Consider the following 26,194-nt stretch of genomic DNA (forward strand, 5'->3'; position numbering starts at 1 on the left):
TGAATGGCAGAGTGGACTTGATGGGCCGAATAGCCTAATTCTACTCCTATCACTTATGACATATTATGAAAATTCAGATTTCTTCTGACCCATTGATTTTAATAAATTATAAAATGATCCTGTAGATTGAAGGGTGACAAACAAACATGTCACTCATGAAAGGAGGGAGGAAGAGGGAGCTTGTCGTGCCCATTTGTAGTATGAGGGGGATATTCTGAAATCTGTTACTTGGATCTAGTTATGCGTCTCTTCAAATATGTTTGCGAAACACCAAAAAGATTTAAGAGGGGGAAATTCTGTTAGTAAAACTGGAGTATTTTGAGGCTACAGTGAACTTGGGAGATAAAACTGGGGATCAGTGGATTTAGAAAAGGGATATGATTAGCAATCATTCTATGGATTCTTATTCAACATTTTAATTCCTAAGGCTGGGTTCTATAATGACACAAGTTGAGGACAGAATTATAGAGAGCACGCAAAGAATGGGGATAATGGGCTTAGAGAGAGTGACAGTGGAGAGGATGCTTCCAGTAGTGGGAGAATCTAGGACCAGAGGGCACAGCCTCAGAATAGAAGGATACAACTTTAGAATGGAGTTGAGGAGGAATTTTTTTTTTTTAGCCAGAGGGTGGTGAATCTATGGAAAAAAATTGCTCCAGATGGCAGTGGAGGCCAAGTCATTGGGTAGTTTAAAAACAGATTGATAGATTCTTGATTAGATTAGCGCGTCAAAGGTTACCCAAAGAACGCAGGAGAATGGGGTGGAGGGGGAAAAATAGATCAGCCATGATCAAACGGCAGAGCAGACTTGATGGGCCGCATGGCCTAAATCTGTCCCAATCTTATGATGTTAAAAATAATAGGGAGGCACGGTGGCACAGCAGTAGAGTTGCTGCCTTACAGCGAATGCTGCGCCGGAGACCCGGGTTCGATTCCAACTACGGGTGCTGTCTGTACGGAGTTTGCACGTTCTCCCCGTGACCTGCATGGGTTTTCTCCAAGATCTTCGGTTTCCTCCCACACTCCAAAGTAGGTTAATTGGCTTGGTAAATGTAAAAATTGTCCCTAGTGGGTATAGGATAGTGTTAATGTGCGGGGATCACTGGTCAGCGTGGACCCGGTGGGCCGAAGAGGCCTGTTTCAATGTTGTATCACTAAACTAAACTAATAAACTTTGGGAAGGCAGTCTGTAAATTAGTGCGCTGTGTCCATGTCAAAACCCAGAATAATCAGAGATCAGTCAGTGATTTAATATTTTATTGACAACTAATATTTTAATTCAAATATATACAGGATATTGAGATTTATATAAATTTACATTAGACCAAGCTATCTGTACAGCTTTCTAAATTAGAACAATATACACTGTACAAATTCTATGTTCAGTACGAATAGAATGTAAACATATTAAACAGTGTGGAAAAGGTTAGCTTGAATCCATATGTTTGGATGTCGGTCTTCTGTGGGTGGCGTGTTGTTTTCATATTTTAATGCAATGTACACTGTACAAAAATAGTTTTTCATATCTGCAAATATTTGTTATACAATGCTGCAGCGTTCCTTTGTATCTGTTTGTGAAAGCTGGTCATCGTCTCTGCAAGGAAGAAAGTAAAACAACAATGATGTAAGTCGTCACTCAGCACACAATTTGTGTTTAGTTTAGAGTAACAGCACGGAAACAGGCCTTGCAGCCCACTGCGTCTGCACCGACCAGCGATCCCCACACATTAACACTACCCTACACGCACCTGGGATAATTTAACTTTTTTTTTAAACCAAGCCAATTAACCCACAAACCTGTACGTCTTTGGAGTGTGGGAGCAAACTGAAGATCTTGGAGAAAACCCACACAGGTCAAGGGGAGAACGTACAAACTCCGTACAGACAAGCACCCGTAGTCAGGATCGAACCCAGGTCTCTGGCACTGCAAGGCAATATCTCTGCCGCTATGCCACCGTGCTGCCTTTGTGTTGCCAGAGAAACGCTTAATGCAGGTCTGCCATATTCAAGACTTTTGGTTGTTGTGCAGTCCTCTCTCCCACACTATCACCCCCATTTTTACAAAAACCTACATCAATTGGTAAAGCCAAACAATACAAGTACAACCATGTCATTTTCTAAAAGCTGCAATTCATGACCAATGACTCGGAAAGCCCAGGTTAGACAAGTCGTGGAAACAGCAAATATCTGCTCAGTCACTCTTTCCATTGTGGCTACCCTTAAGTTATGGACAAGCTACCAGAAGAGGTAGGTCCTGTTACAGCATTAAAACGACACTTGGACAGGTACATTGATAGGATAAGTTTAGGACGTGGGCCACAAGTGGGCAAATGGGACTAGCATAGATAGGGCATCTTGAATGGCATGGGTGAGTTGGGCCGAAGGGCCTGTCTCCATGATGCATGACTCTACGACCAAGTACAGCAACTTTGGTGGACAAGACCATTGGAACAATCAGGTTAGACAATGGTATGCAATGCACGATAATCAAACTGGTTTTGTTCTGCAACTTTATAAAACCAAAACACAAAACTGCAGGTGCAGGTAATCCAACGTTTTAAAAAAATGAAAATTCTGTACATATTCATAGTTGTGGAACTGGCTTATTCACCTGTATCTGTATCAGGTCAAGAATTTGAACATAGAACAGTACAGTGTAAGAACAGGCCCATCGGCCTACAGTGTCCATGCTGAACATGATGCCAAGACCATCTCATGTCTACTCATGTATAATCCATATCCCTCCATTCCCTGTGTGTCCATGTGCCGATCCAAAAGCCTCTTGAATGCCACGATCATATCTGCCTCGACCTCCAGCCCTGGTAGCGTGTTACAGGCACTCAAACCCCGTGTAAAAAAAGTTCCCCCGTACATTTCCTTTAAAGTTTACTCCTCTCATGCTAAAGCTATGCCCACTAGTATTTGATTTTATTGACTGCTATTAAAATATATAAGCAGCACTCGTTGACACGTTCCGTTTTAGTTTAGTTTAGAGATATGGCATAGGATCAATCACCTGTCCCACTAGTTCTGTCATCCCTCTCCCTAAGCACTATCGACAATTTACAGAGGCCAATTACCCTATAAACCCACATGTCTTTGGGATGTGGGAGGAAACTGGAGCACCCAGAAGAAACCTATGTGGTCACAGGAGGAATGTGCAAACTCCACACAGACTGCACCCGAGGTCAGGACCAAACCACTGCAATGCCCTAAAGTGTATATCTAGTGGGTAAATATCAAAACGTCACACCCTCCCAGAGGCTTAAATGCAGAATCTTAGTCAGTTCTCATGTGACAGTGAATCTGGGACAGCAAATTCTCAAATGCCACGTTTAACTGCATTAAGTACCAACACTTCATCCAGTTTACTTTTTAAGAATGGCGAGCACTGATGGTCTTAGTTACTTTTACTGCTGCACCCCAGTCTTCATTTAATGGATGATGGCAGTGGAATTCAGGACCAGGCTGCCCGAGGTTTACGGGAGACTAATGGATTTGCATAACGTGGGTATGCAAGCAAAGACTTTCACTGTGCCTTGTCACATGTGGCAATAAAGTATTCCATTCCATTCCAAGTCAAGAAAGGGTAAAGGCAAGAATGAAAGTGAATTCACAAACTCACCGCAAATCTTCGAGTGCTTTCCTGTTCTTCATTCTAATTTCCTCATCAATTGGGTACAATTTAAAAAGAATCAATCCCAGTATGATTAAGAATATGGGTGCTGGGGCAACCAACATCTTCAGGGTCAGATGCACTGCATCAGGCTGTTCACATCCTCGGGTCAGGTAACCTGCAAAACTATACGAGGAAAATATAATGAAAACAGAGTCCCAGTGGTTGCTTACTACAGCTTTAAGCAGGATATCCAAGAAGCTATCTTAGTTAAGATGAAATCGCTATACAAGTCGAAAATTTACTGGAACAAAGAGGAAGAAGTTTGAACTTTATTGCCTTCCATCACAGTGAGGAATGTGGAATCCACTGTGATGGATGGTTATGTTAACTTTTATCTGGTTGTGTGTCTTGTTGCTTTTCACTTAGTATGGCTGCATGGTAACTCAAATTTCACATTGGTACTTGTGACAATAAACTGACCTTGAAACCTTGAGATCTTGAATTATTTTTTTTTGCAAATCAAGTCAAGTTTATTTGTAGAGCACATTTAAAAACAACCCACGTTGACCAAAGTGCTGTACATCTGATTAGGTTCCAATGGAAAAAAAAAATGTAGTTGCGTAGACAATAAATTAAAGCTAAAAGGAGTGCCAAAGACATCGTTTTCAAGGGTGATAAAAAAATATCATCAAATCAAAGGAAACCATGTGTGTTTGATTTCTTATGATCCGGATACTAATAACGTGGAATGACTAAGTTTGAGTGATGATACAAATTTCCTTATTATATCCCCCAAATAAAATGGTACATCGGGGTGTGAAACAGAATATAATTTCATAATGACCTATTTGGAGCCTTTCCACAACAAATTTCAGGTTTAAAATATTACTTTCAGCTAATATTTAATTAGCCCAAGTTCAATCCCAAATCACACTTAACTGTACATTTGCTTACAAGCTAATATGTCAGCCCCCTAAAGTATTATTTTAAAGCTGGGGTTCAAATTAAACATGCAGAATCTGCATTCTCAAGGGTCCCAGTTATTGTCCTCATCTAGTTTCTTTATCCAGCTCTACTTCATTATTGATAGAAGCTGAATTAGGCCATTCGGTCTACTGAGTCTACTCCGCCATTCAATCATGACCGATCTACCTTTCCTTCTCAACCCCATTCTCCTCCCTTAGGTCCTAGGTCATAAGTGACAGGCGTAGAATTAGGCCATCCAGCCCATCAAGTCTAAACTGCCATTCAACCATGGCGGATTTATCTCTCCCGCCTAACCCAATTCCCCTGCCTTCCCCCCATAACCTCTGACACCAGTACTAATCTCTGCCTTCTCCCCGTAGCCTTTGACACCCTTACAAATCAAGAACTTATCAATCTCTACTTTAAAAATACCCAAATACTTGGCCTCCACAGCCGCCCATGGCAATGAAATCCTTGGATTCACCACCCTCTGGCTGAAGAAATTCATCCTCATCCCTTCTAAAGGTACGTCTCAAGGTATCATATTCTAAAATGTGAGAGTAAATCAAAGGTACGCACTCGAGGCTCAGTGTGGATATTCCAAGGGACACTCCAGATGCAAACTTGGTGAAGAAGACATAGAAGGAGTAAAAAATCGCTTCATGCCCCATGGAGGTTGGATTCTTCAGTCTGAAATCATCAAGAACATCAGGCAACATGGACCTGTTAAGAGGGCAAACGGGGAATATGTTTAACATTGAATATAGAGTGACATAATGGGTTTTAATTACAGTTTTAAAGCACCAGTATTTGTAAATGGTGAAATCTTGAAAAGGCATCTGAATTCTTATTCATTTTCATTTACTTGACTGAATGTAAATTAAAACATCGTCAACACAACAATCTTTTGCACATGGAAGACAGATACAAAGTGCTGGAGTAACTCAGCCGACAGTATTTCTGAAGTAAATGGATAGGTGACGTTTTGGGTTCGGACCCTTATTAAGTAAGTGATAGGAGCAGAAATAGGCCATTCGGCCCACCAAGTCTACTCCGTCATTCAATCATGGCTGATCTATCTCTCCCTCATACTCCCCATATCCCCTGACACCCGTACTAATCAAGAATCTATCTATCTCTGCCAGAATATTTTGCATATTGAATTTATAATAAACCACTACAATTAATATTCAGGCTTCGTCATTCATTATCCAATATTTTAACAAAAAAGAAACAAGACTAGTATGTTAAATAGATTGATTAACATGCTGCCCTATTTGGTTTTTCTCAGTTCAAAATGATTTTCATTTAATGTGGAACAAAACCTGCAATTCTGATAAAGTTCAATTAATGATCATGTACACTAATCATTATTTTCCTGGAGAAGGTAGGAATCTCTATCCTTTAATGAAACTGGTATTTTTAATCATCACGAAGCATGAGGTCTCAGGTATGTGGAGCATTCAATCAATTCAGGAGTAGTCTGGTGGGGGTGCTGAAGAGATTGCGTAAAATGCCTTTGTTTTGCAGGAGTGAAATGATTGGCACTGCCCTCTCACAGAGCCCAGCTACTGTGGGCGAGTAACGCAGAACCTCCTTTAAAATGGTGCCCACTGGCACCATCAGCTTGCTAATCATCGGCAAAGAGCTAATCAAGGGTTACTTACGGCGGTGCAGCTGTTGATTTACTGCCTTACAGTGCCAGTGACCTGGGTTCGACCCTAACGTTGGGTGCTTGTCTGCACGGAGTTTGTACGTTCTTCTGCGTGGGCTTAGCCTGGGACCTCTGGTTTCCTCCCACATTCCAAAGACGTACAGGTTTGTTGGTTAATTGGCGTGGTAATATTGACAAATTGTCCCTAACATGTGTAGGATAATGTCAGCGTGTGGGGATCTATGGTCGGCGCGGACTTGGTGGGCCGAAGAACCCGTATCCGCGCTTTATCTCCAAAATGAAAAAGCTAAACATAACGACAGCACATCTCTTGCTGTAATGGAAGCTGTTCCACTTGGTAGCTTCGCTGCTTAGGCCCACTGCAAATTTCTCACAAGGGCGCACAATAAGGTGACAATGTAACAGGGCGCTTTCTTCCAGCAAAGCTCTGCAATGAGTTTGAGATGATGCTTGAGCAGAGATTGATACAAAGTGCTGGAGTATCTCAGTGGGTCAGGCAAACATCTCTGGAGAAAAAGGATGGGTGATGTTTCAGGTTGGGACCCTTCATCAGACTTGAAAGTCGAGGGGAAGGAACTGGAAGCAAGTAAAGGCCAGAACAAAGCATGACCAAGGGAGGGTGGAGCCCATAATGGCCCACTGATGGCTGGGGAAGAAATGATAATGAAGGAATACAAGGATATGAACAGTGGAATTAGAAGGATGACTAGGTTGGGGGGTGAAGAGGGAATGCAGGGGTCATTTGAAATGAGAGAAATCAACATTCATACTGCTGGTAGACACAAAATGCTGGAGTAACTCGATAGGACAGGCAGCATCTCTGGAGAGAAGGAATGGGTGACGTTTCGGGTCGAGACCCTTCTTCAGACTGATCCTACTGTTGGGGTTGGTAAGCTGCCCAAGTGGGTCTACTACTGAAGCAGAACGACAAAGCCAGTCACAACAGTCGGGCGTTGCTGGGAATTTTTTCACTTACCATGGCAACAGGAAAGCAGCAGCCACGCTCACTCCAGAGGCAAATGACACGACATAGGCCACGATTAGGTTGGCCTTCACCAGAACGTTCAGGATGAGAAAAGGGACTGCCGACTGCGAAGGAGCGGAACAAAAACATGTTGACATTAGAATTCTAATGACGGCCAAGGGAATACTGCATAAATTAACTGTGAATGCAGCAATGGTGCCAAGATCCAAAAACTATTGTTCTGCTATTCCCTATTCTCCTTTGAGCCCTGGTAACACAGACACAATGGTCCAGTTTTCCCACCACTGTGCTCACAGCCAGTCACCTCACATTCATTAAACTGAGCAGAAGTGACACAGCCAGCAAGTGGTAAACTTGGGTCTTCATCTAGAGTCAGACAAAACTGGTCAACCATGGAATGGATCAGGATGTAACGGATATAAGAAAAAAATAACGTTGCTTCACATCATCTCTAGAATTAAAAATGGAGAGAGTTTGACCAAGCACTTAAACGTAGATTCAGTATTTGAAGGGTAAAGAGTGGGACTGTAAGCTCTAGTGGAAATTACCAGAACTGCATTTGAATTGTTTAACTTTAATGCAGTCATTGCTGGTTAAGTCACTAGTGGGCCTTGAAGCAACTTCTAAATAAGCGAAGTGATCTGATAACATTTTGAAAGAGGGCAGATGGAAATCGATCCCTTTACAACACTAACCTCCACGTCGACAACCTTGAATTGGCGATAGAGCAGAACACAATTCAGATATTTGACTGCACTGTGTAACCTGATGCACGTTTGGCTCTATATTATTATTTATCTTGATCGTTATCAGGACCGATGCTGACCCTATTATTGATCATTTGACTAATTCTGAGATTGGGCAATTGTAGATTTGTTCGAGGTACATTAGAAAGGTACATTAGAAAGGGGTCTAATTTATTTCTTCCTAGTGCTGCAGAGAGAACAACAAAATAATAGCGCATTAAAGGACAATAATAGACGCTGACAGATAACTCTTTCTCTAATTGTGACAGCAATCTTTTACTTAATATGAATTGAAAAAACAGCCAACACAACAATCTTTTTGCATGCTGAAGATAGACACAAAGTGCTGGAGTAACTCTGTCGGTCAGGCAGTATCTCAGTATCTCTGAAGAAAATGTCCAGGTGATGTTTTGGATTGGGACCCTTCTTCAGAATATCTTGCACATTGAATTAGAAATAAACAACCGCCACAACGCTCCATCCCATTAATATTCAGCCTTCTCTCTAATCTGCACAGACTGAGGGCCAAAGGGTACACTCTCCACGTGGATGACTGAACGCATCACTTCCCCTCAATATAACGATTCTGGCCATGAGGATCATCAGCCACGAATGTGAACATTCGTTTCCCAATATATCAGCAACCCAAGAGGGCGCTGAAGTCAAGCGACTCACTGCGTGCTGGTCCCAGAAATGGATCTGCAATCATTCATTACAATTGCTCCACTTTTCTAAACCTATTCCCTTTATCGTGTAGGTCGACACAAAAAGCTGGAGTAACTCAGCGAGTCAGACAGCATCTCTGGAGAAAAGGTGACGTTACGCAATGAAACCCTTCTTCAGACTGAGAGTCCCGCGGGGAAAGATAATCGAGAGATATAGATGGAGATATAGACCCTTTATCCTGTATCTGGACTCTGTGTATGGCTTGATTGTAATCATGTATAATCTTCCAGCCAACTGGATAGCATGCAGCAAAAAAGCTTTTCACTGTACCTCGTTTCACAGGACAATAAACGAAACTAAAATCTGTGTGTCCACCATTCTCTACTTTCATCCTTTGTGGCCATTGTTAATCCTTATCTACACCCTTTAAAAGCGAGCAGTAACATTTTTCACAGGCCCACTGCATAATAAGCGCTGTGGTTAAACTTACAGAGATGCCGACGTACACTGCAGTTTTCTTGCCAAATCTGGTCAAAAACCACTGCCAGAAAGGGATGGTCAATGTTGCGGAAAGCTGGGGGGAAAAAAAGTGAAGCTGTTGCTTATTGCATCACCGGTCTGGATACGTGGACTTTGAAATCGTACACTGGTGAATCATTAGGGCAGCACAATGCAGTTTGTAAAGTGACCATCTGGTCTTTAAAAGACTGACTTGGGAGAAAAGCAAGCTCGTTAGAAAGTGTAGACACCAGGAACTGCAGATGCTGGTTTTGTGTTTGCAGAAATGGTAGAGAACAGAGTACAGTCCCTATCTGCTGAAACAGCATTCTTACATTCAGTTCTAAAGTGGAATGGCACTTTCCAAATGTCTATTTTTGATACTATTATCACCATAACCACAAGCAACAGGATGAATAAATGTAATATTCTGCTATTAATGTAATAAATTCTGCTACTTGACATTAGTGGCAATACTTAACTTTCTACTTAATATGGGCCTGTCACCTACTGCCAATCTTACAGCCTGGCCACCAGTCAAACTGTTTGTTTGCATAAGGGAGTAAGTATTCCAGGATTATTCAACCATCACTAAGTTTTTGAGAACAGATTGCATCTAAGAAATCAGTATAAGCCCATCCTGTAAAAGTAGAGATCCCGATAGAATTAATGTGACTTTGTTCAAGACAAAGCTTCATTTTCTCTTCTGCCTGTGGTTACTGACGATCATTTGAAAGACAGAACCTCAACAGAATGGAGTTCACTACAACTCCCTCCCTTTTCCCATGACTAATGTCTTTGCAGCATCTCTTAATAAGAATCACTGCCAGGATTTCTCCTGTCACCCCCCCCTCCCCCCCTCCCCCCCTCCCCCCACCCTAGTTTAAATGGAATGTTTTTAAACAGGGACAAACCTGCAGTATTCAAATGCAGGCACAGCCTCCTCGCCACTGGTCTCCCACTCCTCCCATCGACCCACAACAATCTGGTGCTGACAGTTATATTGTGTGCTTAACTAAATGCACACTTATCTGCATAAGGTCCTTGGAAAAATTGTGTTCATTCCAAAAGCATTGCGTGTGAACTGACCATTATAAAACTGCTATTGAGAAATGATAATGAAGATCAGAATACTGGAGGACTATGAAAAGGTCGCCAACTCTGCTCCCGGGAGAGCTAATACACAAGTGTTCATGCACTCCAGACACTGGCGAGCTGGGACTCAGTGCCCCTTACTCTGAATTTCAATGATTTCTAGGAACTTTTGTTCAGCTTTGAATTCAGCCGGGCACTTTTGAAAGCATTATTTTCACTGAAGAAAGTGTCTCTCACTCAATGGGGTTGGTTTAACAGAATACACATGCATCTCTCTGTGTCGGGCGGACTGGGAATCACCACAACAAAGACATTACTGTTCAGCTCAAGAACACCCACGACCTCTCCACTATCTGCTAAATACAGATGCTTCTATTTACAACTGAAAGGAACGGGGTTGGCCATGCAAAGTTGTTCATTATAATCTTATGCTACTTAAGCACATTTAGAAATTATAGAAGTTTGGGGAACTCTGCAGGTTTAAAAGGCTAATGAAGGAATTCATTATATTCTACACCCATGCATTTTCTCTGCAGCTCAAGCTGTCCTGGTGCTATGGCTAGCAGATGCAATTTTAAAAAACTGGATAAAGCACCACTTTAGCTTGGTTTAATTATTTTTGGTTTAGTTATTTTAGTTTCGAGATACAGCACGGAAACAGGCCCTTCGGCCCACCGAGTTCACGCTGACCAGCGATCCCCGTACATTAACACTATCCTACGCACTAGGGACAATTTACAAATTTAACCGAAGCCAACTAGCTTACAATCCCGCAATTCTTGGGAATGTGGGAGGAAACCAGAGCACTCGGACAAAACCCGTGCAGTCACAGGGAGAACGTACAAACTCCATAAAGACAGTGCCCATCGTCAGGATTGAACTGGGATCTCTGGCGCTGTAAGGCAGCAACTCTATGGCTGTCGCCATTGTGTGGAACGCTCACTCTCCATTTTACACACTGAGGTGAATGAAAGTTTTTGGAAGTGAGATGTTTCAACTTGAGCACACTTCTGATGAAATGGTTTATTTTAAAACAACTTGCTTCTGGGATTAGACGCAAAAAGCTGGAGTAACTCAGCGGGCCAGACAGCATTGCAGGAGAAAAGACCTTCTTTTCTCCAGAGGTGCTGTCTGACCCGCTGAGTTACTCCAGCTTTTCGTCTCTATCTTCGGTTTAAACCAGCATCTGCAGTTCCTTCCTACACATTGCTTCTGGGATTAGTTCATTGTGGCAGTGAACTGCTTAAATGACTTTGTTTTTTCCTTTCCATACACAAACTTTGTCCTGTACACAAACATCATCTGATTCTTACCATGATAACCAGCAGAATATTTTGGAAGTCGTTTGGGAAGCCCAGAGTGTAGGAACAGTACAATGCATAATTCCCTTCCAGCAACTAAAAGAAGAACATATTTTGTGTAAAATAAATTTATACAAATCATGAATATATAACAAAACAAGTGTCTGAACCCTTGACCCTTAAGTGTGTTTTTTTTCTTTGCGGAAGCAACAAATGAAAATGTCCCACTTTCCTTTCATTTTCCCTCCCTCAACTTCCTCACCTTACATTGAGTCAGAGTGATACAGTGTGGAAACAGGGCCTTCGGCCCGACTTGTTCACACTGGCCAACATGTCCCAGCTACATGAGTCCCACCAGCCAGCGTTTGGTCCATATCCCTCCAAACCTGTCCTATCCTTGTACCTGTCCAACTGCTTCTTAAATGTTGGGATAGTCCCTCGGCCTCAACTACACCCCTTGGCAGCTTGTTCCATACATCCACCACACTTTGTGTGAAAAAGTTACCTCTCAGATTCCTGTTAAATCTTTTCCCCTTCACCGTAGACCTTTGTCTTCTGGTCCTCGATTCACCTACTTTGGGCAAGAGACTCTCAACATCTACCTGATCTATTCCTCTCATGATCTTAGCCACCTCTAAAAGATCACCCCTCACCTTCCTGCGCTCCAGGGAATAGAGTCCCAGCCTACTCAACCTCTGCCTATAGCTCACACCCTCGAGTCCTGGCAACATCCTCATAAATCTTCTCTGTACCCTTTCCAGCTTGACAACATCTTTCCTATAACACGGTGCCCAAAACTAAACACAATAATCTAAATGTGGCCTCACCAAAGTCTTGTACAACGGCAACATGACCTCCCAACTTCTATACGCAGGCACAGCTGTAATTTGCCTGGCCAATCCCACTGCAGCGACCTATTTGTAGATTGGTCTGCCCCTCATGCAGTTCTGCGAGGATTTATTGAGTTATTTGAATTTAAGTTATTGATTACTTAAGAGTCACAGATTACTTAAAAGCAAATACCCAGGATTGTCCCGAATAATCTCTGAACTAAATCTACAAATAATATTTGGTGGTATTTATGCTGAGCACTTACAGTTCCTGTAATATTCCCTGTTCTACATTAGCACAAAAAGGATGTCATTTTAGCCACTAATTCATCTCTAACTTCCAATGTCTAATGTTCTTGAATTAATTATCCCTCCAGGCTAACCTGGACCATGTTAGGGCCCAGATTCTAGTTTAAATCGCTAAAACTGTGTTTCCACGTCTCTGTACACTCTGATTCCAGTGATATGTTGAGCATTCATCGGTTGGTGCATTGAGGACAAGAGTCAGGAAGTCATATTGCAGCTTTGATCGGCTGGTCTTTAAATGACCTGCGTGTCAGGTATGGACATGCCTAATAACAAATGCTCCCAATTTACTCCTCCTCGCTCCTCTCTCATAATGTAGTAAAGTGCCCTCCCCTATATAGTATTTTCCCTGATATCTAGACTTATCCTTATTCATGACTATCTTAAAACTAATTATCCTCTGTTGAAGGTTCTTGTACTAAAGTTGTCCTAGCCAACATTGGGGGTTAAAAGCCACCCACCATGACAACCCTGTTGCATCTTTCCATAATCTGTCTCGGTATCTGTCCCGCTATCTCCCACTGGCTACTGGGAGGCCCATAGTATAATCCCATCAGATTGATTACACCCTTTCTTTCTATACCCTTGTATGATCTTCAATTTCCCAGCTGCTGTTCCCACCTGCCCATGGGAGAGGAGAGGAGCTGCAGCTGGACATACTCCCTGCAGAATTTAGGAGTCACAGATACAAGATGCACAGAATGATATCACGATAGATTTTTTGGAACATTGAAAAAAAAAAAAAAATCCTACCATAAAAGCTAATGACGTGAACAAGAAACCAATGATCAGCTTCACATAAGGTCCGTGGCTCATGACGAGTTTCAACCCTTTCCAAAACGAGAACGGTTTTTGTGTCTTTCTAATGTGTGGATCTAGGTACAGAAATAAAGAAAAAAATCGAAATGAAGTTAAAACCAACTCACATAAGCTATGCTCTTCAGGTCCCACATCACCTTTACTTTATTTCAATATTCCAGAGTCCATAACATTTGCTTCTTAGGTTTGGGTCCCTCATTTAAGGGTGGCTTACTCCTTTATCCGCCATCTCCACCTCAGAGTATTAATTATTTGACAGATACACAGAATTAAGATATTCTGTACCTTTCCCTTCACTCTATCTATTGTAATCGTTTGGCTTGTGCAGTTTTATCTGATTTGACAACTATTCAATGCAAGATGAAGTGAAGTTATTTAGATCTTTTAGATCTTTCCATTTGAACTGAAGTTGTCTTATAATGAAGCTAAAGCAGGTTTCTGTACATTAACCATAATGCGTAATTCCAAAGAAGATGCATTTTCTTCACCAATTTGCATGATCTTCTGAAAACAAAAGCACACCATGGTAAATTTTAAGTTTAATTAAGCCTGTGCTTTTTACAGGCAAGGAAGATGGCCACTGTGTGATAAAGTATGCTGATGATAACACTTTTGATGGCAGTAATGGCGGCTGTTATAATGTTCATCAACTAATGCTGAATTATCTTCCCTGTGAAGAAGTTAATCTTTCTGCTGAGAAATTCCCAAAGCAACCAACAGAAGAAATGGAATTCAGCAAAAGAAAAGTGTCAATTAATATTGCATGTATAAAATCCTGAGGGAATAAAGAAGGTAAATGCACATATTTTATCCAGAGTGGGGGAGTCGAACCAGAGAACATAGGGTTAAGGTAAGAGGAGAACAATTTAATAGTAACCTGAGGGGCAATTTCTTCACACAGAGGTTGGTGGATACATGGAGCGAACTGCCAAGGGAGGCAGCTGAGGTACAAGTACATATCCTCTGGGTGTTCCAGTTTCCTCCTGCATCCCAGAGGTGCAGGTTTGTAGGCTAATAGGCCTCTGTAAATCACATCTACTGAGTAGGGAGTGGACGGGAAAGTGGGATAACAGAACTGGTGTGAACGGGTGGTATGGACTTGTTGGGCTGAAGGGCCCGTTTCCACACTGTATCTCTAAACTAAACTAATCTTGCAGTTTATTTAGAAATGGAGGAAGTTGCAGAAACAATCACTTAGATATCAACAGCCTGCTTTTCAACTTCCAGATGATGAATTATAGTCATGTTGCAGCATTGCTGCAGCTCATTCACCAATGAAATTTTACTGTGAAAAATAATGAAATTAATGCTACACTGTTCCAATATAAATGTTTAATAAGTATGTAAATGCTTTGTGTGCTCTTTTAAAAGGTGTTAATCTATTATAAAATTTCCCTCAAAATAATTTGGGACATGTTAAATATTCAATGCAAAACATCTGCATTATAATTTCTATTCTTTTGCAAATCACTTCCCTGTTTTTTTTTCCTGGAAAGTATTGCCCTACATCTATGTAAAACTGCTCTACAATATGAACACCATTCTCTTTGGACAGAAAAGGGGATTGAAGTCATGTAGAAAATAATGGTTTGATATTTTGGCATTCTATAGTTATGACCACACACAGTGAAGTCCGGTTCTTTTTAGCTCAACGTTGAATGGTTACCAGAATATGGAGGTGAGTTACTTGTTTCTTTGTCTTTCCTAAACCCTGGCAGAATGCTTTGTTTATCCAAACAACATTTGGGAGGAAATTAGATCATTTATGTCAGTTTGGGTAGGTTTGCCATTAACTCAATTTGCAGAAAATGGGTGTAATCTAATCCAGGTGTGACATGCAGTGAAAATCTTATCTAGTTGTTTCTTTGCCACTTATCACTACCCTCAACAAACCAAAGCGTGCTAATCATGCTGTCATGGACACCATGCCTCTTACTTCCCCTGCTACCAACCCTGTATTTAAAAGGCACTTAGACAGGTACTAGGATAGGAAAGGTTTGGGGGGAAATATGGGCCAAATGGGACCAGCTTAGATAAGGCAACTTGGTTTGGCATGGAGGAGTTGGGCCAAAGGGTGTATCTTGTGTTGTATGACTATTTACTGTCACTTGTTTAGTATTTGATGCCGTTACAATTTGTTTGGGCCACAAAGATTTGTTTGGGCCACACAGAGGTATAACATCATATTTTTGTTTCGGTTAGAGTTTCAGTAACAGTGCAGTGCCCATAACCTTCACTGGCCATGTTACTTGACCCAGTCTTTCTTCATTTCAACATATTTAATCGATATAAAAGTGTACCTGGAGCTCATCACAGCAATTGTTTTTTTCATGGACCAAAATACAAATTCACAAATTGCCCAAATGTCCACAACGACTCAGAGTATGGATCTACATGGAGACGCAAGGAACTGGGGATGCTGGAATCTCAAACAAATCACAAAGTGATGGAGTAACTCAGCAGATCAGGCAGCATCTTTTGGGTCAGACCCAACTTCAGGCAAAGAAGGGTCTCGCCCCAAAATATCGCTTATCCAGAGATGCTACCTGACTCACTGAGTTACTCCAGCTTCCCCTGCTACCAATCATGTATTTAAAAGACACTTGGACGGGTACTAGGTAGGATAGGCAAGGTTTGGGGCTGGGAGAATATGGGCCAAGATGGACCAGCTTAGACGAGGCACCTTGGTTTGGCATGGACGAGTTCGGCCGAAGGGCCATCACAGTATAGATCCACTGGTTTAATGCTGGATCCCCATGTATTGCCAATTTCACGGACCTGAAAAAGGCCTCATGTAGCCAGGCTAACCACATCACCTGCTACTGGGTTCAAAAGATAGCAGCAGCTTCAAAAAACTGTTTTAAAGAAATTGGATATGAGCAGACTATAGCACAGGAAATTAGCCGCAGTTTTCTGCATGCAATTAGATTAGAAAATTGAGACTATTAAAAGAAAATGCTGTCAGGAACACGTCCACTTTGTTGTTTGTTTTGAGATAAAGGAGGGAATTGACACAAGTTTAATGCACATGCTTAAAATCACTTAACTAAGACAACAATGGATACCAAATTAGGCTGCACAAGGCCCAGAGGACCTGCTTCATCATCTCTTCCTCCCTTTCAAGTGACTCTGAATGGCAAAGGAGTCAAGAGCCTGTTTGTTTAATATTTGTACAAGAGAGTTAAATTTTAAACAGTTACCTTGAAAGCCAAGTCTGTTAACTAACAGAGCAATTAAAGAGAGCAACATGAAGAGAAATGTTTTAAGCCTCGTTGATTAAATACTGCTTAAGTATCGCAAGGTGAACAGTCTGTGTTCATTTGGGAAGAATAAAAGAACTCTGTGTACATTCCCAAAGAATTCAAAAGGATTGTCTCATGCACTTATGTAACTCTTAAAGTTACTGAATGCAAACCATTGAGGTCCCATTTTCAACCTAGTGAAGGCAATGTCATGAATGCCATTACACAGGGGATATACATTAGTCCTTGAAGTGGATAATCTAATACAACCTCTCCTTCACAATTTCGCAGTACTGGCACAGGCAGAGAGCTGAGGGGCCTCCTGCAGGACTGCATCATTCCCCATCGCAAGCCAGCAGCTCGTTTGGAATGCTCCCATTGCCATGTTGACAGAGCGAGATTTTGGCAATTATGCCTGATCAATCTTGATTTTTTAAATCACAGTGAAAGGTATTTTCCCCTCAGGCTAAAACTGGGCAGTAAACCAGTCTGTCACAGAAAATAACCTGAAGAAGGGTCCCGACCCGATATGCCACCTGTCCCTGCTCAGTCTGAGGAATGGACCCGAACCGTTACCGATCCGTGTTCGCCAGAGATACTGCCTGACCTGCTGAGTTACTCCAGCTCTGTGTCCTTCACTGAAAATGGTCTCATTTGTTATATCTTAACACTTCAGCCTTTACTAACTTCACTGGGCACTGTCACTCCTCAAATTAAAGTAGGGGCATTGCGAGAGAGAGTGAAAACAATCTGAAATGGCGACAATGAAATGTACTCAAAACTCTTCTTAAGAATCATAGAAATTTACAGTGCAGGAGGCAGCCATTCATTCCAACTCAGCGTGAAAGAGCAAACAGATGTGTTAATTCTACACAGTCCTTGTGGCATTTTGCATTTTATTCCTGCAATGTCGTTGCTGCTGCTGGTTTTACGATTAAATTTTCCATCACAACAGGATCCCATAAGCAGCGTTTGCACATATTTTATTTATGTGCTGCCGACTTAAGACAAATGTGCCAGGGAACTTTTAAGGACACTGAATTTTAAAAAAACAGTTCTTGATTATGCTTGAACAGCGGTCAGCAGGGTAGTGGTCAGCTGTAGATGGTGATGCACACTGGAACCCAAATACACAACAGATGCTTTGCGAAGGGAGGTGGAAGGAGAGAATGCAGAGATCGAGAGTTTGCAGCAAAAAGGAAAAAAGACAGTAAACGGAAAATTAGAATGGCAAGGATGAAAGGAAGGGAGAGACTTCAGGGATACAGCATGAAAACAAGCCCTTCAGCCCACCGTCCACGCCGACCCAGCGATCACCCAGTCACTATCCTGCACGAGAGCAACAATTTGTAATTTTACCAAACCAAATTAATCTACAAATCTGTGTGTCTGTGGTAGTGTGGGAGGAAACTGGAGCACCCGGAGAAAACCAATGGTCACGGGGAGAATGCGCAAACTCAGTACAGACAGTCAGGATTGAACCCAGGTCTCTGGCGCTGCGCCACCGTGCCATCCTTTAAGTAAGGGGAGTAAGCAAGGACGCAACTTTGAATGATCACTGAGCCTATTGCATATTGCTGCAAGCTTAACGCAAAAAAAATAAAAATCAGGTGAAATACAAATCTATGTATACTTCACTAGTATCCATCTATGTTTAAAAAACATGACAGATCAGTATTAAAAGAAGTGACTCCTAATTGTGTGACACCTTTCATAACTTTATAGGCAATAAAGTCCTTTTGAAGAGTGGTCGGAGTCGAGATAGGAAACTTCTAAGTTGTCCATGGCAAGGTGTCACCCTATCAACATGATCATGACCTGACGTGCTTTAACATTTGAACTGAGTAAATATTGGCCTGGAGAACTACGGTAATTGTCTGGCTCTTTTCAGAAATTGCGTCGAGGGGTTATTTGCATCCAGTCCATTGCATCATCTGAAAGCAGTACCTTCAACATTGTAGACACAGGGAACTGCAGATGCTGGAATATTGCATAAAACACAAAGTGCTGGAATAATTCAGTGGGTCAGGTTGCATCTCTGGAAGACATGGATAGGCAATGTTTTGGGTCTGGAACCTTCTTCAGGCTAGAATTATATTGAGGCTGAAGGTCCCCGTGACCTGCGTGGGTTTTCTCCGAGATCTTCGGTTTCCTCCCACACTCCAAAGACGTGCAGGTTTGTAGGTTAATTGACTGGGTAAATGTAAAAATTGTCCCTGGTGTGTGTAGGGTAGTGTTAATGTGCGGGGATCACTGGGCGGCGCGGACTTGGTGGGCCGAAAGGGCCTGTTTCCGCGCTGTAGAATCTAAATCTAAATCTAAATCTAAAAGGTCCCAACCCGAAAGGTCACCTGTCCACGTCTTTCAGGGATGCTGCCTGTCACGCTGAGGTACTCCAGCACCTTGTGGTGTACCTTCAATGGTATATCGCACCCACACCACTGAGCTACAAAGTCTCTCCAGAGCTTTGTGTTGCAGAGGCCTCAACAGTGGGACTCAACCCCATAACTGCTTATGGAATAAAGTGCTTGCTGTTGAAGGCAGTGGAATTTTTCTTCAAAATATCAAAGCAAAAATCGACTTTTTTTCCCTTTGGATACAGTGACTGCGTTACGTTCATTCATAAACAGGCAATAATTACCCTCTTTTTCTTGGACTCCAGCGAACAAAATGATGGTGCACAGAATATACACACCACCAATAACTCCGGCTGCCATCATGTATGCACTTTTCTGTTCAAAGAGAAGAAGTGTACGGATCAATCATGTGATGATTCCAGATAAGTTATATAAATGCACAAGAAATCCTTACTTTTTACATTCACAAACCTACAAAACAGTGGTATTAGATTTGGACTTTAGATCTTTATAAACTGAGCCAGTTTATTGCAAGAGGCAGAAAACCTACCAGTTGGGTGATGGAGGTGTTGGAGTTGTACTGCGTGCTGTTGATGTCAATTGTAGATATTGAGGCATTAATATCATTCTCATGAACGCACGGAGAGCTTGCTCCCCCGACAATCTGGCCTTGTATTGCCGTTCCCAATACAGTCCCCAGCACCTCCACAGTCATACCTACAACAGAAAGTGGAATAATCACCAACTTCACATATGGACAGATTCTCGATTAGTACGGGTGTCAGAGGTTATGGGAAGAAGGCAGGAGAATGGGGTGGAGAGGGAGAGATAGATCAGCCATGATTGAATGATGGCATAGACTTGATGGGCCGAATGGCCTAATTCTGCTCCTATAACGTATGAACTTCACAGGACCTCTCTTCCACCAACCCACTCGGCCATTTTGAACAGAAAACTTGCTATAAACTCCCAATACTCTTGGGGTCCATATCACCTGCGTCCCCTGGAAAATCCAGAATTATATTCTGGCCTCTGGGATAAATGTATTGGGGGGGGGGGGGGGGGAATCACACAAAATAAAGTAGTAGAATGGTATTGAAATTAGCTCCACATTCCACTAAGAGAGGAAATGGAAGCATTTTTTAATGTGGAATAGCAGAAACCAACCTAGAAGACAGGCCTGATTTCATAGAAAAACCTGGATAGATTCTGCTAGTTTTTGTTATTAATTTCCATAATCTTATTTTTTACTGTTCTAAATTAATTGGTCTGCTTCAACAGTTATTGATGGAGAATGCAATCTGGCACCCACTCCTCAAGATATTAGGGAACAAATCCATTTTGTTAGAGTTAAAAAAAAGACAGGAGCTTTTACACTACAGCCTGTCGAGTATAGAAAGGCTATTTTAATAGATCTGCAGGAAAGATACAGAGAAGTCCAGGAACTGTGGTGTGGTGACAATGGAGAAATTTGACTATCTTAATTTTGGCTGCTAAAGGCAAATGTTTTCTATAAAAATGACATAGAAACAAAGAAAATAAGTGCAGGAGGAGGCCATTCGGCCCTTCGAGCCAGCACTGCCAGTCATTGTGATCATGGCCTATTGCAAATTTCTTTCAGTTCCTCTACCCCCTTAGATCCTCTTTCCTTTAGTACATCTGGGAGATTGTTTGTGTCTTCCTTAGTGAAGACAGATCCGAAGTACCTGTTCAACTCTTCTGCCATTTCCTTGTTACCCATAATAATTTCACCCGTGTCTGCCTTCAAGGGACCCACATTTGACTTTGCTACTCTTTTTCTCTTAACATATCTAAAGAAGCTTTTACTGTCCTTCTTTATATTCTTGGCCATCTTCCCCTCGTACTTCATCTTTTCAGCCCGTATTGCCCGTTGTGTTACCTTCTGTTGTCCTATGAAAGTTTCCTAATCCTCTGGCTTCCCACTACTCTTTGCTGTGTTATACATCTTTTCTTTTAGATTTATTCCATCCCTAACTTCCCTTGTCAGCCACGGTTGCCTCCTACTCCCCTTAGAATCTTGCTTCCTCGTGGATGTTGTTTTCTGCTGAACGAAGAGTCATTGAGGGATTATGCACAGTGTACCCTTGTTTATAGCAGGTTACAAACCAGAAATTTGCCACAACAATATAGAAAAATTTGAGATTGAGAATAAAACTTCACTCCAACAGAATTTATGTGAGAAAAATTAACTAAATAAACTCGAAATATGAAAGCAACATCAATTTTTTTTCAACAGTTGGTGTTAGGGAAAATCACGATACAGATGGTCGTCTAGGAACACAACTCCGCACAATGTGTGGATAGACAAAACTCGTGAATGGATCAAGTGGATTAAATAGCAAAGGGGATGATAGAAAGAGAGAGATTTGTACAATGTTTAGAAAATAAGGATTAGTTTTAAATACCATTCAGAAAATGAGGATGATAAATAATAGTCTTTTTAATCAGCCCTCTGATTAAATGCACAGTTACAGGGCAAAGCCCTGAGGTGTGGAGAATGGACACAAAAAGCTGGAGTAAGGAATGGGCGGCGTTTCGGGTCGAGACCCTTCTTCAGACTGGAAATGGGTCTCTTCCTCATCAATTGGAATCGAAAATTGGAAGTAAATTATGGGTGGGTTTTAAAGTGAAAATGTCTTAAGTGCAGTCCATGGAGAAAGGAAGGGGAATAGAGTCAGTGATCCTGGCTGACAAAGAATGTGGAGTAAAAGGAAGTAGTAAAAGCATGAGGGATGTGAGATTTACAACACTACAAGTGGGACCACGATAGAATGACCAAAAATGGACAGGAAAAAAAGGAAAAAGAGGTACAAAGGGAAAGTCTGAGATTAAGTTTACATGTAATATTTAAAGCTAAAAGCAAGCATCGACGTGCAAAGAGTAAATGGGTAGAGAGAGAGAGAGGAAGTTTGTGGACTGATGCATGCATATATCACAGTAATGCAGTTTCCATGTGAGTACTTTGCATCTGCTCTTCAGAAGATGGTATCAAAGTCACAGTGAAAGAGATGGTAGTCAAGATACTGGATAGGACAAATGTTTCTGAGAGAGAAGTCTTCGAAAGTAGGCAAATACGTACTTAACGTGGATAAGTTACCGACATTACCGAAGGGTGCAAGGTAAATATTATGAAGATTTCGACCATATAATCTCCCAATTTATGTTATACAGGGTTGATGCCAGAACATTTATTATAATCACATTTCACACACTCATGCAAAATGGTAGCAAGAATCAATTAGCAACTGCACATCAGTCAGTCGGATATCAGTCTTATCTGATAGTGGGATTGCTGTTAGAAGCAACAATCAGAGATAAATTTGTCATGTGGATCCATGTGCATTGTTAAAAAGGCAGCATGAACTAGTTGAAGGCAAATCATGGCAGCTGACTTGATTGGGATCTTTTTGAGGCAACAAATAGATCAATGACGGCCAAGGGATTTTCCAAAAGGGGGTGATAAATGGTCACAGACTTTGTTACAAAATCACAGCGCCAGTGTCAACATACAGCCCAGCCCAGATGTTAGCCCAGGGGCCAGCAGAGCAGTGGCAAATGCTCATTTCCAGTCATAGACAGTTTTGCATAAATGCGCTGCAGAGATTAGGATCAGAATCATTGTGTTCCTTGGTATGAACTGATGACTTGCTGTATAAAGGACGTAGTTTCAAAATCTGCTTGAAAGTAAAAATAAACAGGGCGGCACTGTGGCACAGCAGTAGAATTGCTGCCTTACAGCGCCAGAGGCAAGGGTTCGATCCCGACTACAGTGATCAGCCGTACACTAGTTCTATCCTACACTCTTGGGACAATTTACATTAGCCAATTAACCTAGAGACATGCACGTCTTTGGATCGTGGGAGGAAATTTGAGCACCGGGAGAAAAAACCCACACAGTCACAGGGAGAATGTACAAACTCCATACAGACAAGCACCCGCAGTTGGGATCGAACCTGGGTCTCTGGTGCTGCAAGGCAGCAATTCTACTGCTGCACCACTGTGCCGCCCCTGATCTGGAACGTAGTGTACACAGGGGAAGCAGAAGTAGATTAAAATGGTGTTTCTCAAAAAGGAATTAGGAAGAATGTTCGGCAAAGGTGCTGGGGGCTTGACAAATTCTCTTACCATAAGTCAGACTGGATTCAATGTGCTAAATTCCTCCCATCTATTCTGCAACGATTCCTCATTTGTTTTTTTGGGGGTGTGAATAGCTGCTGTCAAAAGCAAATGCTCCAATGAATCAGGCTCCTCTCAGAAACACCTAAAAACCACGGCAAAGGCTTACTCACGATAGGCAGTTGCAGAGTCCCTTTCCTTCTGGTCTGTGCTTATGAACATTGTAAGTGCAGAGTAGGGGACGTGGAAGCACTAGGAACAAAATGGAATAATTTATTTGCAAACAGAAGTTTTATGTACAATCAGTGAATTTTAGCATCTGAATTTTGATGTCGCAACACAGCATCTAAAACCCAAGAGGCAAATAAAGAAGAACCGAAGGAAAATAAAAGCAAAGAACCATGTAGTTGTGAAACAAATATATTAAAATCAAAAAATACTTCAGAGTATTAATCTGCAGCATTTGTAAAAGACGACCTAATCCAAGGTATTATGAGGAGAATCAAAAACGACCTGAACAATCCTGATTAACTGTTCAGAATTAATTGATAAGAACTTTCTACATCAGCTACGAGTGTGGTCCTGATCTCCCGCGTACCTCACTGGCGACCCTTGAACTATCTTTAATCGAACTTTATCGGACTTCAGGGTTATACCTTGCACGGAATGTTGGCCCTTTATCCGTGAACTATTTGATTGTATTCATGCATGGTCTTTTCTCTAGCATGCTTTTCACTGTACCTCGGTACACGTGACCGTAACATACTAAACATGTAAAATACACGGCATAACATTGTAAGTTTTTATAGAATATGGAATGCTTCTACAGGTGCTGCACTTTATTGGTCTTTCTAATGAGTGCCCATGGGTCATGAAGATGATGTTTAGTATCGCACTATAGGGGGAGTGATGTGATGGAAACTGCAAGCTGCTGAGCTGCTACCAATGGTCAGTGGAGCACTGTATTAAATACCAAACTGAGAACCCAATGAAGTATCCATTCTATGTCTGAAATTAGTTGGAGGAAAAGATGAACCAAAAATTGAGAGCTGGAACAGGCACCAACTGTGCATTTACAAAAGGTAGAGTCATAATGTCTTAGAGCGCGGAAACACCGGCCAACATGTCCCATCATCACTAGTCCCACCTACCTATGTTTGGCCCGTATTCTTCTAAACCTGTTCTATCCATGTACCCGTCTAAAGGTTTCTTAAACATTGCGATAGTATCCGCCTCAACTACCTCCTCCGGCAGCTCAATGTTGCCATTACAGCTCTGCTGGGAAGTTGCTACAAATTGAACCAACGCGGCTAAGGTACGTAAACAGATTCATTTCGGGAGAAGACGGTCTAATACGCTTCTTGTTGCCTTCTCACTCTGGAATAATAGGAAACATTATTCACACAGAAGAAGCATTGAGTCTCATGTTTACCCATAAAAAATAGATGTCATTTTCCCAAAAGTTACACAGCAACAACCCAAAGATAATACATGGTCAGCCAAGTCAAGCAGGTGGTGGGGGTGGGGAGTTTCTAGACGTATCTAGGTCACCAAATTATGATTCAGCAGGTACTGCATTTTCAGAAGCAGACTGGTATTCCTGGCATTGGCTGTGGAATATCTCTGGAGCTGATCATGGCTTAGATTGGATCAGTTTCAGCTTCATAAACGCTGAAAGCAAAACTCTAAATATGGCATCAGCCATCCTGCCTATCGCTTCATCCCCCTTACTCCCCAAAATAACAGACACCACTATGTGCTAAGTGACCTTTCTGGATGAAAGCTGAGATACGTGCAGCAGCATGCACTACAGTTCAAAAAATAAACCATGTGCTAGCCCAGTATCCGACGATCTGGAATAATTCTTATTGAATTGAAATGTTGTCCCACATGTCACTGAATCTCACGGGTAATAGCGGCCTCCCTTGTTCAGTACTTACTGTCTGCATCGTTTGAAACAAGCAGTAGAAGATCAAGTACCAAAAGATTTTTCCAACCTCCGATAGATTTCTATCTGGTACATACCACAGGAGAAAGTAAGAGGCTACTGCAAACGGCGATGAGCAAATTATCCTGGAAGCAAAAACAGGAAAAAACAACTTTTTAATTTTGCTTAATCTTCTGTTTGTTCTATTGAACTAATATTTCCCATTGCCGGCCCAAGTTCCGTGTTGTACTTTTACAATGAATTACGCCAACCAGCCATACTGCCCTCCTTGTCCCATTACTCTCTGTAACAATGGTTCATAAGTTCTAGGAGCAGAATTAGGTCATTCAGCCCATCAAGTTTACTCCACCAGTCAATCATGGCTGATCTATCTTTCCCTCTCAACCCCATTTTCCTGCCTTCTCCTCATAATCCCTGATGCCCTGACTAATCAAGAATCTGTCAATCTCCACCTTAAAAATATCCATTGACTTGGCCTCCACTGCCGCCAGTGGCAATGAATTCCACTGGTCAGGATTGTCAGACAAAGGTCAAGAGGACACTCGACAAGTACTCAAGTCAGCCTTGAGGCAGAGCAGCTAAATTTATGTAAAAAGTATCTCACACACGCACGCGCCAAACAACAAATGATGCATATGCCGATTACAAAACAATTGCTCAAGGCAATTTTTGTTTCAGGTTTTGTTACTGCAGGACCTCCCCAGGTTAGGTCAGGTTTTCGTTTCGGAACAGTTTACAAGTCGGAAATGTAGTCACCTGGCAATATATATATTTAAATAGAAAAACGCATGCCAACCAAGGGCAGCGCGCAATTAAACCGTTCAGATATCGCCACGGCAAAGTTTCCACAGGGCAATAGACAATAGACGCAGGAGTAGGCCATTCGGCCCTTCGAGCCAGCACCACCATTCAATGTGATCATGGCTGATCATTTTCAATCAGTACCCCGTTCCTGCCTTCTCCCCATACCCCCTGACTCCGCTATCCTTAAGAGCTCTATCCAG

The 26,194-nt window shown here is 41.9% G+C and overlaps 1 protein-coding gene across 2 annotated transcripts in view; it reads right to left on the bottom strand.

Annotated features, from left to right (window-relative positions):
- Positions 1-1,240: 1,240 nt before the first annotated feature.
- mfsd2ab (MFSD2 lysolipid transporter A, lysophospholipid b) overlaps positions 1,241-26,194 on the bottom strand; it is a 59,295-nt gene continuing 34,341 nt past the window's right edge. Inside the window, exons 4-14 of one of the 2 annotated variants that reach the window (XM_078423424.1) lie at positions 25,183-25,315; positions 23,416-23,494; positions 19,656-19,822; positions 19,390-19,480; positions 13,441-13,562; positions 11,564-11,647; positions 9,148-9,231; positions 7,237-7,349; positions 5,165-5,308; positions 3,626-3,802; positions 1,241-1,594 (exon numbers count right to left, since the gene is read on the bottom strand). In XM_078423424.1, the coding sequence (XP_078279550.1) occupies positions 1,540-1,594; positions 3,626-3,802; positions 5,165-5,308; positions 7,237-7,349; positions 9,148-9,231; positions 11,564-11,647; positions 13,441-13,562; positions 19,390-19,480; positions 19,656-19,822; positions 23,416-23,494; positions 25,183-25,315 (1,249 nt within the window). In that variant the 3' untranslated portion in view covers positions 1,241-1,539. The remainder of the gene's footprint in view (positions 1,595-3,625; positions 3,803-5,164; positions 5,309-7,236; positions 7,350-9,147; positions 9,232-11,563; positions 11,648-13,440; positions 13,563-19,389; positions 19,481-19,655; positions 19,823-23,415; positions 23,495-25,182; positions 25,316-26,194) is intronic. The other variant, XM_078423425.1, reaches the window with a different exon arrangement.

Source organism: Rhinoraja longicauda, chromosome 27 (assembly GCF_053455715.1).
Source record: "Rhinoraja longicauda isolate Sanriku21f chromosome 27, sRhiLon1.1, whole genome shotgun sequence".
Taxonomy (NCBI): Eukaryota; Metazoa; Chordata; class Chondrichthyes; order Rajiformes; family Arhynchobatidae; genus Rhinoraja; species Rhinoraja longicauda.